This window comes from Aegilops tauschii, chromosome 7, assembly GCF_002575655.3.
Source record: "Aegilops tauschii subsp. strangulata cultivar AL8/78 chromosome 7, Aet v6.0, whole genome shotgun sequence".
Classification (NCBI taxonomy): Eukaryota; Viridiplantae; Streptophyta; class Magnoliopsida; order Poales; family Poaceae; genus Aegilops; species Aegilops tauschii.
In genome coordinates this window covers 67998354-68014561 of record NC_053041.3, presented here as the reverse complement: position 1 = coordinate 68014561, position 16208 = coordinate 67998354, and the positions used below count along the sequence as shown (strand labels likewise).

Here is a 16208-nt window from a genome sequence, read left to right as displayed (position 1 = left end):
TGTAAATGGTGGAGGGGGGCGCCGCACACGGCTAAACAATTGTCTGGGGTGTGCTAGGTGCCCCCCACCTGATATATATAGGTGGGACGGAGAGGGGAGAGGCCAAGGGGCGCCCCAAGTAGGTCTGAATCTTACTTGGGCTCCTGCCCTTGCCCCCCCCCCCCCCGCCTGCCATGTTTGTCGGAGGGGGAAGGAAAGAGGGGGAAAGGGAAGGAAGTGGGAATCCCAACCCACACTTACCTTTCCTTTCTCCCCTTTCCTTCTCCTCCTTAGGCCGGCCCATACGGGGGGCGCACCAGCCCCTTGTGGCTGGTGCATTTCCCCTCTTGGCCCATAAGGCCCATATCTTTTGCCGGGGGTGTCCGGAACCCCTTCCGGTGACCCGATAAGTACCCGGTAACCCCCGAAACACTTCCGGTGTCCGAATACTATCGTCCTATATATCAATCTTTACCTCTCGACCATTTTGAGACTCCTCGTCATGTCTGTGATATCATCCGGGACTCCGAACAACATTTGGTCACCAAATCACATAACTCATATAATACTATATCGTCATCGAACGTTAAGCGTGCGGACCCTACGGGTTCGAGAACTATGTAGACATGACGAGACACCTCTCCGGTCAATAACCAATAACGGAACCTGGATGCCCATATTGGCTCCTACATATTCTACAAAGATCATTATCGGTCGAACCGTTATGACAACATATGTAATTCCCTTTGTCCATTGGTATGTTACTTGCCCGAGATTCGATCGTCGGTATCTTCATACCTAGTTCAATCTCGTTACCGGCAAGTCTCTTTACTTGTTCCGTAATGCATCACCTCATGACCAACTCCTTAGTCGTTTGCTTGCAAGCTTATGATGTGTATTAACGAGAGGGCTATGAGATACCTCTCCAATACTCGGAGTGACAAATCCTAATCTCGATCTATGCCAACTCAACAAACACCTTCGGAGATATCTGTAGAGCATCTTTATAATCACCCAGTTACGTTGTGACGTTTGATAGCACACAAGGCATTCCTCCGGTATCCGGGAGTTGCATAATCTCATAGTCGAAGGAATATATATTTAACATGAAGAAAGCAATGGCAATAAAACTGAATGATCATTATGCTAAGCTAACGGATGGGTCTTGTCCATCACGTCATTCTCCTAATAATGTGATCCCGTTATCAAATGACAACTCATGTCAATGGTTAGGAAACCTTAACCATCTTTGATCAACGAGCTAGTCTAGTAGAGGCTCACTAGGGACAGAGTGTTTGTTTATGTATTCACACATGTATTAAGGTTTCCAATCAATACAATTCTAGCATGAATAATAAACCTTTATCATAAATAAGGAAATATAAAATAACAACTTTATTATTGCCTTTAGGGCATATTTCCTTCAGTTCCCTCCAGATTTTTTTTCTTTTTTTTTCTAACGCGTTTTCGGCTTTTTGGATGGTTATTTTTTGGCTTTTCGGTTTTCCACCGGTCTTCCTTAGCATTTTGACAAAAAATTGCAAAAAAAAAACATGTTTTCTTTTTTTTGCTTACGCAAGAGGCATGGTTTTGCTTTCGCTAGATGAACGGATTTGCTTCCGCGAAAGGCACGACCGTGCCTCTCAAAAACGAAAAAACACGTTTTCCTTTTTTTTTCTTCCGCGAGATGCACGGTTGTGCCTCTCGGAAATAAAAAAAGACGTGTTTTCTTTTTTTTTCTTCCGTGAGAGGCATGGCCGTGCCTCTCAGAAATGAAATGCGTTTTTTCCGCGAGATGCACGGCTGTGCCTCTCGGGAACAGAAAAAAGTTGTGTTTTCTTTTTTTTTCCTTCCTTGAGAGGCATGGCCGTGCCTTTCGGAAACGGAAAAAACGCGTTATTTTTTCCTTCCGCGGGAAGCACGGATTTGCTTTCACGAGAGGCATGGCCGTGCCTCCCAGAAACAGAAAAAAATGCGTTTTTTTTTACTTCCGCGAGAGGCACGGCCTTGCCTCTAGGAAATGAAAAAAAACGTGTTTTATTTTCTTCTTTTTCCAACCACGAGAGGTACAGTTTTGCTTCCGTGTGTCCCGAGATGAAATTTGCCCCAGACTCTTAGATTTCCCTCAGGATATTACTCGGGACATAATTCTGGCAAGTTGCTAGAGTAGTACGATTGTGTGCACTTATCAATGTAGATGATGTAGAGGCCGAAGGTTTGTCCTCTTTTCGGAGAAAAAAAAGGAACACATTAAACTGTGTGAGATTTGCCGACTCGTATGGATGTAAACGTGCGACTGTTTGGATTTATATAGTGGTGTCTTTTTAAATCCTGTAGAGATACAGCTGTTTCCCTTGAAGTTTCTGAAAACCATGCACCAAAACAGTGTTGCATGCAGAATCCGCCGGACTGAGAAATTGAAATGGTGTCGGCGCCACCGCACTACTGGCGCCCGGCGCTCCCACGTCGCCATTCCTCGTCCTGGAAACACCTCGCACAAGTTTGTTCCACCAACCGCGTCGCCATCGGTCTGCCGTGACGGGCCAGTTCTGTCTGCCGTGCCACGGCCACCTACTCCGACCCACCCAAACAAACTTCCCCGGGTTTTAAGCGCGCGCGAGCTCTTTCCTTCCTTCCCTCCCACCGCCGGCCGCCGCGACAGCGCGGGCTCCCCTTCCGGCCGGGTGCCACCCGCAAGCGCGGCCGTCCGCATGGAGCCGCCGGCGCCTCCGCCCCCGCCGCCGCCGCAGCTGCACCTGCGGGTCCTGGACACCGTCAGGCTCTCGCCGGCGCCGCAGCCTCCGGCGTCGTCCCTGCCGCTCTCCGGCCTCGACGCCGACCGCAACGCCCTCGACGTCTCCTTCCGCACCGTCCGCTTCTTCCCCGCCCACCCGGTCTCCCTCGACCCGCTCGACGTCCTGCAGGCCGCGTTCGCCGACGCGCTCGGCCTCTTCCCGCAGCTCGCCGGCTCCCTCCTCCGCGACGACGGCCGCGTCGTGCTCTCCGGGGCCGGCGACGACGCCGTGACCCTCGTCCTCGCGGCGACGGAACTGTCGGTGGCCGACGTCGACGCGGACAGGCCGGACTCGCCGCTGCTCGACCGCCTCGCGCCGGGCGACGGCGGGCCGGCAGCGCTTGCGCTCCAGGTCACGCGGTTCACGTGCGGCGGCGTCGCGCTGGGGATGCGGGTGGCGCACGCGCTCTGCGACGGCGCGGGCTCCACCAAGTTCCTCGTCGCCGCGGCGCGGTTCGCGCGGGGGCTGGAGCCGGAGGCCGCGGCGGAGCCGCTGTGGGACCGGCGGGAGCTCCTCGGCCCGAGGAACCCGCCGCGGGTGGTGACGCCGTTCGACGCCGTCCTCGTGACCGACGACGACGTCGCGCGGCTTGGCCCGTACGGCGCGGCGAGCGACGGACACGGACACGAGCGGCTCGCCAGGGAGTGCTTCCACGTCAGCGACGCGCGCGTGGAGGCGATCAGGGCGCGGCTCGCCGCCGACGCCGGCGTCAAGTTCACGACCTTCGAGGTTCTCGCCGCCTTCATCTGGCGCGCCAAGGTGAAGGCCAACCGAACCACCCCCGACGAGACCGTGAAGATGGTGTACTCCATGAACATCAGCGGGCTCCTCGACCCGCCGCTGCCGGATGGGTACTGGGGCAACGTGTGCGTGCCGGTGTACGTGGCGCTCCCGGCCGGCGACCTCGTCGGGCGGCCGCTGGCGGAGACGGCATCCCAGGTCAGGAAGAGCAAGCGGGGGGTGGACGAGGAGTACGTGCGGTCCTACGTCGACCTGCAGGAGCTGCGGCGCGGGGAGGGCGGCGTCACGGCGGGGCGGCGCGGCGTGAGCGCGTTCACGGACTGGCGGCGGCTGGGGCACTCGGAGGTGGACTTCGGGTGGGGCGCGCCCGACGCCGTGCTGCCGCTCTCGTGGCGGCTGCTCGGGAGCACGCAGCCGTGCTTCCTGCTGCCGTACGGCGCCGGGGACGAGAGGCGGCGGCGAGGGTTCAAGGTGTTCGTCGCGGTGCCGGAGGAGGCGGTGCCCCGGTTCAGAGAGGAGATGGACGAGATACTGTGGCAGGACGAGCACACTGGCTGCACCTCAGTGGGGAAACTGTAAATTTGGGGGTCGCTAGAAATTCGTCCGGGAATGTTTATCTTCGCAGATCTTCTGGCCCACGTTTGCACCGCGAGGTCCACGAGAAATTGGGTAAATTCCATCATGTCGTATATATTGAAATACAACTTTAGAGATACTACCTCTGTCCCATGTATAAGATATTTTTGCAGTTCAATTTATACTGAAAAACATCTTATATTATAGGACGGAGGGAGTAGATCGCAACCTAGTCTAATATGCTATGAAAATTCAGTTTATAACACAAACATTTCGGAAACAAAGTCCTCTATTTATGTCCAGATAATCTAAGTAGGTTAAGGATTTTTAAGTTGAGACCCGCTATGACGGTTGCCTAAATTTAAAATTTGGGTTAGTTGATTTTTCATCCGCCCTTAAATTTTGATCAAACCGACACAAAACAACCATATACTTAGTTGATTTCCCTCACACGGCCCAACATATGCATTTGATCACAAGACGACCAAAACACCAATTGGGTTGAAGCAGCCTACAACCGGCTAACCTGATATAACAAAATAAAAAAGGCACCTTTTGTCTGACGAAGATTCGGCTCCAGAGCTCATCTGCTCCCTTTGCGTCAGTGAATTAAGAAATACTATCAAATTTCTTTTAAGAATCCAATTTTTTTTTTGTCATGGAAGATGTTCGAGTGCGTGATGTCCGTGACAAATTTGGTGGTGTTTGGACGTCTGAGTAGCTCTTAGCAAAAAACAAAATTAGGGTATGTGTGAAAGTTTACAGTTCAGACCGATTTTGTTTGTTTTTGCCACAAGCTCCTCAGATGTCTGAACACGATGAAATATTGCTCGGATATCACGCATTTGAGTGTATTGGTTGACAAAAAAATCAGATTTATTTCAATTTTCGGGTATTTTTGATTTTACTATTCACCTGGAGCAGAGAAGCATGGGTTCAGAAATGAATATTCACCTTTGTCGTCTTACAAAAAAACAACATTTGCCTGATAGAAAATTTGAACAAAGGAAAAACATAAGAATAACAAATTTCTTTGTATGCAAATATGGATCATGGGAGTGGATTAATCCTAAATTAAGCAAATCCAAATTAAAACAGAAATTAATATGCAACTATGTGTAACAGAATAGAAGAATATACTTTCTCTAGCATTTTTATTCCACCTATAGTCCTATACTGATATACGGTACTAAAATTAAAACTAAAAGTAAAATAAAAAATAAAAAGAAATTTTCTAAGAAAGAATAAATTGCACACAATTAGTGCCATTGGTTTAACCTAAATGAAGAAGGAGAATGAATATATTTAAAACAAATAATGACAAAAATTACAAATAATTTACATAAAAATTTGTGTTTTTTTAATATGGAAGAGTAAGCATATAATAGGAAAAAAATCACAAACAATTTTTTTAAGAAGGAATTAAATAGTGGCATTGATATAACAATAATCAAAGGGAAAATGAAAAATGAAAAACTATGACAAAAGTTAAAAATGGTTTTCTAAGAAAAAATAAATCAGTGACATTGATATTACCCTTTCGGAAGAAATAAAATAAAATAAGAACTTAAAATACTCACACACAACTTAGGAGCGTAATGTATAGATAGTATCCATCCGTCCGAAAATACTTGTCATCAAAATGAATAAACGGGGATGCATTAGTGAGTCTCACAATATGATGTGGCATGTATCAAGTACCTAAGTACTCCCTCCGTTCGAAAATACTTATCAGCAAAATAGATGTATCTAGACGTATTTTAGTTCTTAGATACATCCATTTTTATCTATTCATGCGACAAGTATTTCCGGACGGAGGGAGTAATTAGGTTTTTTGAAAGACAAAAAAAAGATGATGAACAGTACCGGTTTCTCTTTTTTTAGGGGTAGTACCGATTCTCGGAGGCCGGCGCTCTACAGTGGGCTCAGCCCTCGAAAAGATCTAGGCCTTAGACGGGCCTTCTTTGTAGAGCCATCTACGAAGTCCGAACTGGCCCAGCGCTCCAAACCCTGGCTCCCAACCTTTCTTCGCTGTCCCCTTTCTCTTCTCTCGCTCCGGCCGACGCCGCCGCCAGGACGGCGTCTCCTTCACCACCTTCCGGCGCCAACGCACCCCCCCCCCCCCCCCCCCCCGCCACACATACAAATTCCTCTCATCTCTCTCCCACATGGAGCCGATCAAACCCACGGTCGCCCCATCAAGCAAGACGCTTCTCCAGCACGAACCCGCCGACGGCGGAGATGCCGCGAGCGGCACCATCGGCGGCCTCCCTTTCCACCTCACGGAGAGCATCCTCCGCCGCATCAGCCCGCTCGGGTCGGCGTCCTTCGCCGCCGTCTGCAAGTCCTGGGCGACGACCATCTCCGAGCGGCTGGCGACACCCACCCCGCACCTGTTCGCGCTCGAGGTCCTCGACGAGGACGAGTACTTCCTCGATCTCCTGTTCCTGCCCGACTTAGAGCGCCGCCGTGGCGCCATCTTCTCCGAGCCGGTCGACGACGAGGCACTAGTGCAGAACAGGCCTTTATCACCGGTTGTAAGGGCCTTTAGTGCCGGTTCTACAATCGGCACTATGGAGTGGAGACTAAAGGCCTCCTTTTAGTACCGGTTCGGCACGAACCACCACTAAAGGCCCACCACGTGACGTGAGCTCGCGCTGTGGTATGGGGGACCTTTAGTACCGGTACTAAAGGTTTTCTTTTTAAAAAAATTGGAAAAAAATTTGATTTTTTTATTTTCAATTTTCTAAATTATTTGATGATTTAGTCTCTAATCACCCCTCTTAACTACTCAAGTATGCATCACTCATTCCAAATCGTCTAACTTCCCGGCCGATCACCCATCCTCTCACTCCTCTAGCCTGAGCACGCTTAACTTCGGAGTTCTATTCCCTCTACTTTCCAAGTCTACACTTATTGTTTTCCTGACTAAGATGTCAATCCTATTAACCCTCAGTAATTTAGCTTGAGCATGAAGTCACACATTTCACTGTTTGAGTTTGAAAGTATTGTTTTAAAAAACAATAATTATTTAGTAACACTAATATTTTTTGAATAATTAGTTTGACCACAGTTTGACTAGATTTGACCAAAATTCAAAAAAACTGAAATAATTAGTTAGTAACACTAATATTATAGAATAATTAGTTTGACCACGGTTTGACCAAATTTGACCAAGTTTGAAATTTTTTCCATTTTTTTCCACTCTAGATCTTAAAAGCCCCATACCTTTTTTTCTGTTAGGTTTTTGAGGATTTTGAAAATGTTTAACGGGGTTCCCCCGTTAAATTTGGATGTAACTTTTCGAGTTGATGATTTTTCATATAAAAAACTTTTTAATCCGAGTTCGTATGCAAAAGTTATGCCAATTTTACAAATTCCAGAGAGATTTTGCAAATAAAGTCGAAATTCATATTTGTAAATTTTCCCAACAACTAGACCACATATCACATAGGAAACTTATTTTATTTTATTTTTTTGACATTTCCATCATTTTCTTTTGTTTTTTCTAAAACTGAAAAGGCGGTCCACAGGGGTAGAGTTTGAAAATTGCCCTATAGTCCCGGTTTGTGTCTCCAACCGGGACTATAGGTCAAACCCCTTTAGTCCCGGTTCATGGCACGAACCGGTACTAAAGGTTAGCCCTTTAATACCGGTTTGTGCCACGAACCGGTACTAAAGGTGATCGTGGGGCCCCGGCCTGACGCCAGTCTGCCACCATCCCTTTAGTACCGGTTCGTGGCCCGAACCGGTATTAAAGGTTCAACACGAACCGGCATTAATGCATAGCCGTTCGAACCGGCACTAATGCATACATTATTGCCGGCTCAAAAGCTTAGTGCTTGACATTTGACCGTTTTTCTAGGGCTCGCCGGCGCCGGTGATCCCCGCCCGGCTGCCGGCCATGGTCAGCCACGCGAAAGATGACAACATAAAGTTATCTGGCGCCTTGCCCTGCGGCGGCCTCTCCTTCGCGGAAGACAACCGCGTCGTCCTCGTCAACCCCGTCACCGGCGCGTTCCAGAGCATCGAGATGTACCCGCCCCGGCACAGGCTTCTCATTCAACCGACGGTCAGGGCCGTGGCCGGCGCCGATGCGTTCTTCGTTAGCCAGTATTTCGAGCGGACCGTCACTCTCCGGTGGCGCGAGGAGGAGTGGTCCGAGCAGAATCTGCTCCTGCCGGAAGAGTTCACAAGGAGCGATGCCATCGACCTGGTGGCCTACAGCGGCGGCATCTTCTACGCCATGGAGTTCTTCGGCTTCACCCACACCGTGGACACGCGTGCGCCGCCGCCGTGGCGCCTGACGAGGCTCCGTGCGCCGAGCATTCTCGAGCAGTACTCCCCGATCTGCCGGTACCGCTACCTCCGGAACTCTCACCTGCTCGAGTCAGAAGGGAAGGTCATGTTTGTGGGTCCGGTGCTCACACCAGATGAACCCCTTTGCCCCAAGACTATCAGAGGCTTCGAGGTGTACAAGCTTGATCTTGAGCTGTCACGATGGGTGAAAGTGAAGAGGCTCGCCGATGACCGGGCGCTGTTCGTGAGCCAGCAGTCGTCGTTCTCAGTGCGTGCATCGGAGACGCCGGGGTGCAGGGGCAACTGCATCTACTTTGTGAGCGAATTCGACGAAACCTACATCCAGGACACTTGGGGTGTGTACTCCATGGAGGAGCAGAAGGTGCTGTTTCAAGGCCCCGTCGGTGGTTCGCCGGGAAAGTACAAAGCTGCGCGGTGGTTCTTCCCTAGGGTCGGTGCATCACCAGTGCGCACAAACTGTGCAAACTCTGGAAAGAAGAGAAATTTCCAAATGCTCTAGGTATGTACAATCAGATTTTGAGTGTAAGTTGCAGTTCGATGTGTCTTCCGTTTCTCTATGCACAAGAGTTGTGTTGCTTGTCAAAGGTTTATGAGCGAAATCCTGTGCCCGGGCATTGCATTGCTCCATCGGAAGGGTGGTTTATTGGAACAAATTTGCATGATGAACATGGTCTGGCAAGTTGAAACAGCTTCAGATGCTCGTGTCCCCTTACCAGCTTGATGTGTACTAACCATTCATGGCCAGGATTCCAGCGGCCAAACCTCTCTCAAAGCATGAAAAAAGCTTCAGCCTTAACACCATACAATGGGCATAGTGCTAGCACCTCAAGATTTCTCTCTTCTTTAGATTTGTTGCAAGTTTACTTGAGATTATCTCCAACGCCTGCCTAACCGGAGTGCTGCTATACACACGATATATTATGGACGATTGCCGGACGATGCGGCACATCAAACCATCCATGCGTTGGGCAAAAGTGAGCAACGCCGTTGAATACTCCATCGTGCAGAGTTCGGCCGGCTACTGTCGTCCACGGAGCAGTTTCGGCCTAACACCGCCCACGACCCCGACCACCGCCATCACTGTTTTAAACAGCAAATGCGATGATGATACTATGTTTTGGCGGTGCAACATTGTGATGAGTTGGGGAACTCAGCTCTTGTCACTGTTTTCAGTTCATTCGCTAATGCTAGTTATCGTGGTTATAAAAGGAAAACAATTATGTGCTGTTGTGGTTCACACAGGAAAGGAAATTGCAATTTTGTGAATGACGTGGAAATCAGAATCATAGAAGACAGTAGTATATGAGTCCGTGGAAGTTTGAATAATTGGAGCTAATGTGTAGCCATTTTGTTCCCTTAATAAAAATGGTGTGTGGCTCCCAAATACGATGATGCAATACGATGAACCAACTGTCATGAACTGGGAGACTCAAATACTACCTTTTTGCCAGTTTGTGAGATATAAAAGTGTCATAGAAACAAGCAGTCCTATGAAGAAATCAGCACACATTCCCTACAAATATCTCATCATCTCTGACGGCTCATTCTGCAATGCTTAGCTTCATATAAGCTTCTATTGAAACTCGCAGGCTCAACTGTCTCAACAGGCACGGAAAAAGATAATGTCATTTTTTCTTCTACACAACTATTCCTCATATCGATCAAAACAAAAGTCTGGAGGGCTAGAGCCGCAGAAACGAGAAGCTGAGTTTGCAGACCAAAACCGTGACACCCAAAGACGAATGATTTGTCGTCCTGATCGAACCCAGGGAATACTGAGCATACCGAGCTTTTGCTTGTGTTGCCTTGAGAGAACCGAACAACATAATGACCTTTAATTCACCTGGCCTTCTTAACCAGTGTGAGTGTGGAGGTGCGGAACTGTGCATCATCTTTAATGAAGCTCCACCAAAGATAGGTGAGGGGAACGGTGCTCGCGTGCCACAGCGAGTGCGCATCGGCATACCCCTTGTATGGAGGAAAGTCAAACACCTCAAGAAGCATAGCTAGAGCTCCTCCAAACACAACGACCCAAAGCTTCAACCGTGACGGATGATGGGTCACACCAGCCCAGATTGCCCATGCGACAATTTGAACCACTCCCATCGCCACACAAACTTTCATGTTCCATCCTGAAGAAAAGGCAGGCATATAAACACAGAAGATGCTCATGAATTAATCTGTTTGTGCAACTGTATGCAAGGTAAAAATACTCTAGGAGATGCAAAAGGAACTTCACCGTAGTCAAGCTCGTAGAAGTTTAGATACAAGATGTGTGTTGTGACAAATGCTAGAATAGGTGCAGCAAACATCACCCTGGTAGCCCCCTCCTTGACATTAAAAATTCTTAGCAGTGTAAGGATTAAAGAGTAGCCAAGTACGGCCACAGCTGAAGAGTAATCCAATTTCTCAGTCAAGTCAATATCCCTACAAAATGAAGAATGAATGATGCTGATCAAGATATTAAATATATTCTCGTGACAGCAGCATGCCCAAGCTTTGATTGAGCAAATGTGCACCTGGTATGGAATACAGAGCTCCAGATCCATGCATTCATTGATAATATTGCATAGATATGCCATAAGCCAGTGTATTCGTAGTACGTCTTCTTCGTCTGAGGTCTAAGAGGTAATCTGTATTTCACTAGCAGGAAGAACGAAAGCCAGCCAGTGAAGTGCATCAATAGGTTGAGAGCAGACAGTGCAGCTGAAAGGGGTTCCTGATAATAAATGCCAAACAAGTTATTAGTAGTAGTCATCATGGTGAAATACTAGTCTCACTACTCATCAACATACAAGCCAAATGTTACATGCCTGGAAGACAGAAACACGTTTGAAGGGCCATTTTCCGTGATATTGAACAGGGCTCAGCCCACCTAATCGCCGTTCCTCTTCTCTTCGCATCATGCAGTAGTAGCGGCAGTCTGTCATACAGTTTAGTTGCTTCCACTGCACGCGAAGAGCCTCCTGTGTGTACCAAGAACTTCCAGCAGATATGCTGTCGTTCTCTCGGGACTGACAGTGACTGATGATGTTGCCTCCAATAATCCCCGTATTCTGACACTCCCCCACACAAGTTCTGCAGGTCAATCACGACGCAAGTTACCAGAAACTTCTAAACAATGTGACATCATAATGAAGTACAGCCCCTAACACAATGCATAACTCCTAACAAATGGTTCTACGATATGTCACACAAATCAAGACCAATAAAAAGAAAAAATTCCAACAATAACTGAGGCAACGATGTGACAATAGTTAGCTAAAGGTGGCCAGTAGATGCACAGCAACTGCTGCAAAAATTAGTTTGTTATAATTTTCATAATCAAACAATCGTGTAAAAAGACATACTATGTCTTTTTTCGGATACAAATTTAATGGTTCAATTTTTGTGACATATAACCCACATTTTATTAGTTCAATCATCATGGTCAAACTTGACTTCCAAAAAGAGTGTGTGCCTTCTTTTGGAGTAGGAGGGAAGTGCTAACCCAATATTTCAGTCAAGTCGGCAAGAAACAAAAACATATGTCACAAGTCACAATGAAGTAACAAGAAAGGATCAATTATAGTGTAACAACCAACAACCATTATAGCAATTCTTAACATAAATAATTTCAGTCAAGTCAGCACGAGAACAAAAACATACTGTATTTCACAATGAAGAAACGCGAAAGGATGAAACATATAGTAACAACCACTACCAACATATGTATGATATGTTTATACACTTTTAAATTGCTCTTAAGTAGGTGCGGTAGTATAGTAACCAAAGTTGCATCTAACCTCTAGCTAGTGCTCCTCTGAATCTAATAGTAAATTGTCTGACCTGCAGTCTCTCTGTCCATCTAATAAGTATGACGGACTAATTTGCCATGGCAAGAATACCAATCATGTATCACCACTTAATCTTTGTGCATCTAATCTAATCTAAAGGTTCATCTGTCGGCCAATTTAACTGAATCCACCTTTGTACCAATTTAGTAATTACTTGCGCTAGAAAGTAGAGCGTGGTAGCTGAAACTTGATTAATTGTTCATCTGTCAGCCAGGAATACAAATTGTGTTTCTATTCTAAAAACAATGCGTCCACAATACTTTAATGTTCTATATCATTCCATTGTCAAGGCGAAGTCAAACAATAACCATGTTAGATCCACGGTCTCCAGTTTTCCAGTTCATATATTTGGAATCAAACTGCAGGATAGTGAATTATGGATTCCAGTACCAATAAGGCTAAGATATGACAATTTGGAGATAGAAAAGGAGATTTAATATTTTTAACCAACTGCAACAGGAGATGAGTCAAGAAGTGTGTGTGTGTGTGTCACCTCACCTGTAGTGCGGATCAGCATCTCCCCGGCTGGCCTCGACGGAGACGGAGACGAATATCCCAGGGAGTGCAAGAAGGGAAGCCAATCCAACTACCCACAGGCCGCTTCCGGCCATCCCTCACGGCAAGCAGCAGATATGGATTCGTTCGTTACTGGTCAAAGGGATCTTCACTACACCTACACGGCAGTCCAGTCCTAAAATGCACCGACACAGATATGTAAATTCGCCATTTTGGAAAAGCAGAAACGCATACGAGCTAGCTAGGAACAGCGGATTACCTTCTTCTTCTTCTTCTTCTTCTTCTTCTTCTTCTTCTTCTTCTTCTTCTTGTTTGCTCTCCCGAGGATGCCCGCGAGTGCGAAGTGGAGATCTTGACCGGCGAGCGAGGAAGGAGAGGACGACTTGGACCTCCAGGAATGGAATGATGCAGAGGAGAGAGCGACGAAACGAAGGTGCCCCGCCGCCTGGAGGTCCTCCGCGGCTACGCTATGCCCAAGCTAGATGCAGCCTGCAGCGACCGACCGCCGCCGGCAGAATCGGAGGTCGAGTGGGTGGGTGGCTAGGTTAGATTTTTCTTCTTTTCTTTTCTTTTCTTTTCTTTGTGGGCCGGGCCGGGCTATTTTCAGGCTGGAAACACAAGTCCAAGCCCAGCCAAAAAATGCAGTAAATCAAGGCCGGACAACCCCTCAAAAAGAAATTCAAGGCTACGCGCCGGCCGGCTGATCTTTTGAATAGATTAACCGGCTCGCAAGCCGTTCGATCCACCATGGGATAGTCGTTCGATCCGACTAACAAGGCTTGCACCATGGGTCGTGTTGTGCTTGGTCCAATCCAATTGATGAGGTTTGCACCATGGGTCATGTTGTCCTCAGAGGTTTACCAAATGGATCACGTTGTGCGTGAAGGTTTGCACGACGAGTGCTTGGCCCGTGTGGCACTCGAAGGTTTGGAACCGGTCATTTGCAACATAAGACATGATGCCACCGCAACATGCCCTCCTTAGCCAACGAAGATGCGAGTGAAGACACAAAGAAACCCAAACAGAAATAATAAAAGAAACAAAAAAAAATGAGACAAAACTAGTACAATGACTGAACAAAATCACAAGTGTCGGTAGCGAAACATAGCGGACGAAAAAGAACACGAAAAATGGGTCGGCGCAATAGCTACATGGGGAAGGGGGATTTTTCAGGCGAGAGACATGCTATACTCCCCATAAGCGAGATGTAATCTTCGCGCAGGGCGTACACCCCCGCTCACAAGATCTAAGTATGGTGCGGCCCAATATCTCTCCTCCCAATGGTTTGGGCTGGGTTTTCTATGGTCTTTCTTTCATCATTTTTTCGTTTTGTTGTTTCTTTTCTTTTTTAAAAATATTATGAAATTTCTTATATCTTGAACTTTTAAAAAATCGCTATTTTTTTCACTTTTTGTGCCAATTTAAAATATGTGAACTTTTTTCAAATTCATGAACAATTTTTAAAGACGTTAACACTTTTCAAATTCATGAATATTTTTTTCTTCATTTTTTAAATGAAGATTTATTCGGATTCAAGAACATTTTTCAAATTCTTGAACTTTAAAAAAATTGTAAAAAAAAATCAACTCCATGTTTTTACCAACTTCATAATTTTTCCCCAAAATTCAATGGTCAACAGCCATCGTCAGCGGTCAATGCTTGGATGCCAAGGGTGAATAGTCAATGGTCACCGGTCAAATAGTCTCGTGGGCCGCAACCCTAGTGCGGCTGCACAAGAAGCCTAGCGGGCGCTTATTTCTTTTTTGTGTTTCTTTTTTATCCTTAGCATCTAGCCAAGTTTTGATGGGCTGAAATAATGAAATTCAAGGCTACGCGCCTTTGGTTGATTGTGATTTCAAGCATAAAGTTGTTTGCGTTGTTATTTATTTGTTGTCGAAAGGCGCGTTGTCAAACTGCATGTGTCAGTATGAGTGTTTTTTTAACTTAAGAAACCATAGGGGTGCACCTCAAAGTCTTAATATGTGAGCTTTGTTAGAAGTTTCAGTTTAAACCACGTTGTAATCTCAAGCTCCCTTATCTCTATTCCCTTCCGTATCCCTCTCGTTCTCTTCATGTACTGCTGTATCCTAGCGATCGGCATCACCGTGTACGCCACGAACAGGGGGCTTTTCTTGATCCATATAAATAAACACCACACGGCTCCTTACGAGGAGTAGGAACGCTTCCATCGATTCTTACATGGTATACAGAGCCACCTCTTCCAAACGAATCTAGCGTCCAACACAAATCGATCTCGCCATGTCTTCCGCCTCTGCACCGGTCGTCCTCAACCTTGGGCAGCCGCCAACGGAGAAGCTATCAAGGGGGAACTTCCTCCTCTGGAAGGCCCAGGTCATGCCGGCCCTGCGAGGAGCGCAAGTCACCGGTCTCCTGGACGGGACCGATGCAGCGCCCCCGAAGACGGTGGAGCAGCAGCAGTCGGATAAGAGCGTTGCCATCGCGCCGAACCCGCTCTATGGACCATGGCTGTCCAAAGATCAGCAAGTCTTAAGCTACCTGCTGAACTCTCTCTCAAAAGAGATATTGTCGCAAGTCATCGGTAAGGATAGTACCTTTGATTTGTGGACTGCACTTACGACTTTGTTCGCCTCGCAGTCGCAGTCTCGGATCACGAATCTGAGAATTGCCATAGCCAACACAAAAAAGGCACCATGCCGAGCACCCTGTTCATGGCCAAGATGAAGAGCCTAGGAGATGAATTAGCTGCTGCTGGTCGTCCAGTTTCTGATCCAGAGATGGTCGATTACATCCTTGCTGGACTTGATCATGATTATGATCCAGTAGTTGCAGCCATCGGCGCCATCAAAAACACCATATCTGTTGATGATCTTTGCGCAGATTGCCTCCTTTGATCAAAGGATGGAGATGCTAGGAGATGGATCCACCGCGGGCTTTCATAGTTCTGCTAACGCAGCCTACAGAGGGCGCGGGCGCGGACAGACTCGCGGCAGGGGTCAACGTGGCCGAGGAAATAGAGGACGTGGTCGTGGAGATCGCGCCTCTTCTTCATCTGCGCGTGGTAGTGGCGGTGGCTACCATCAGCACCCACGGCAGCAGCAACAACAACAACAAGATCGAGACTATCCAGAATGCCAGATATGCTATAAGCATCACCCCGGAGGTGCTAGGGCGTGTTGGCACCGTTATGATGAGGATGAACATGAAGAGAAGAGGGCAAACGCAGTCACAAACTCCTATGGCATTGACACTAATTGGTATGCAGATTTCGGCGCCACCGAACACATTACAGGGGAGCTCAACAAGCTGACAATGCGAGAAAAATATCACGGAGGCGACCAAGTGCACACGGCAAGCAGTTCTGGTATGAATATTGCCCATATTGGTAATTCAATTGTTAAAACCCCCTTAAAGAATTTACATCTAAATAATGTCTTACATAGCCCTCAAGCATCAAAAAATCTTG

The 16208-nt window shown here is 47.3% G+C and overlaps 3 protein-coding genes across 4 annotated transcripts; 2 read left to right on the top strand and 1 right to left on the bottom strand.

Moving 5' to 3' along the window:
- The first annotated feature begins 2186 nt into the window (after window positions 1-2186).
- LOC109775801 (taxadien-5-alpha-ol O-acetyltransferase) lies at window positions 2187-4375 on the top strand. Its single transcript, XM_020334502.4, has one exon. The coding sequence runs from the start codon at window positions 2352-2354 to the stop codon at window positions 4092-4094; it is 1743 nt and encodes a 580-aa protein (XP_020190091.2). The 5' UTR covers window positions 2187-2351; the 3' UTR covers window positions 4095-4375.
- A 1738-nt stretch (window positions 4376-6113) lies between these two features.
- LOC109775794 (uncharacterized) lies at window positions 6114-9001 on the top strand. Its single transcript, XM_020334491.4, has 2 exons — window positions 6114-6595; window positions 7957-9001. The coding sequence occupies exons 1-2, from the start codon at window positions 6260-6262 to the stop codon at window positions 8908-8910; spliced, it is 1290 nt and encodes a 429-aa protein (XP_020190080.1). The 5' UTR covers window positions 6114-6259; the 3' UTR covers window positions 8911-9001.
- An 826-nt stretch (window positions 9002-9827) lies between these two features.
- Window positions 9828-13301, bottom strand: LOC109775800 (uncharacterized). 2 transcript variants are annotated; one of them, XM_040396454.3, is made up of 6 exons: window positions 13058-13301; window positions 12746-12940; window positions 11225-11489; window positions 10931-11130; window positions 10651-10838; window positions 9828-10543 (listed from the first exon to the last, which is right to left on the bottom strand). In XM_040396454.3, the coding sequence occupies exons 2-6, from the start codon at window positions 12856-12858 to the stop codon at window positions 10251-10253; spliced, it is 1059 nt and encodes a 352-aa protein (XP_040252388.1). In that variant the 5' UTR covers window positions 12859-12940; window positions 13058-13301; the 3' UTR covers window positions 9828-10250. The 2 variants fall into 2 exon arrangements, with proteins under 2 accessions (XP_040252388.1, XP_020190090.1); XM_020334501.4 differs by having other exon boundaries at window positions 12746-12938; window positions 13023-13296.
- Window positions 13302-16208: the final 2907 nt, after the last annotated feature.

Coding starts and splice junctions, on each gene's coding strand:
- LOC109775801 (XM_020334502.4), top strand. CDS start 2,352: ATGCACCAAAACAGTGTTGCATGCAGAATCCGCCGGACTGAGAAATTG.
- LOC109775794 (XM_020334491.4), top strand. CDS start 6,260: ATGGAGCCGATCAAACCCACGGTCGCCCCATCAAGCAAGACGCTTCTC. Junction 6,596..7,956: donor CCGAGCCGGTCGACGACGAG/GCACTAGTGCAG, acceptor CCGTTTTTCTAG/GGCTCGCCGGCGCCGGTGAT.
- LOC109775800 (XM_040396454.3), bottom strand. CDS start 12,858: ATGGCCGGAAGCGGCCTGTGGGTAGTTGGATTGGCTTCCCTTCTTGCA. Junction 11,490..12,745: donor GATGCTGATCCGCACTACAG/GTGAGGTGACAC, acceptor ATTGACCTGCAG/AACTTGTGTGGGGGAGTGTC. Junction 11,131..11,224: donor AACGTGTTTCTGTCTTCCAG/GCATGTAACATT, acceptor ATTTATTATCAG/GAACCCCTTTCAGCTGCACT.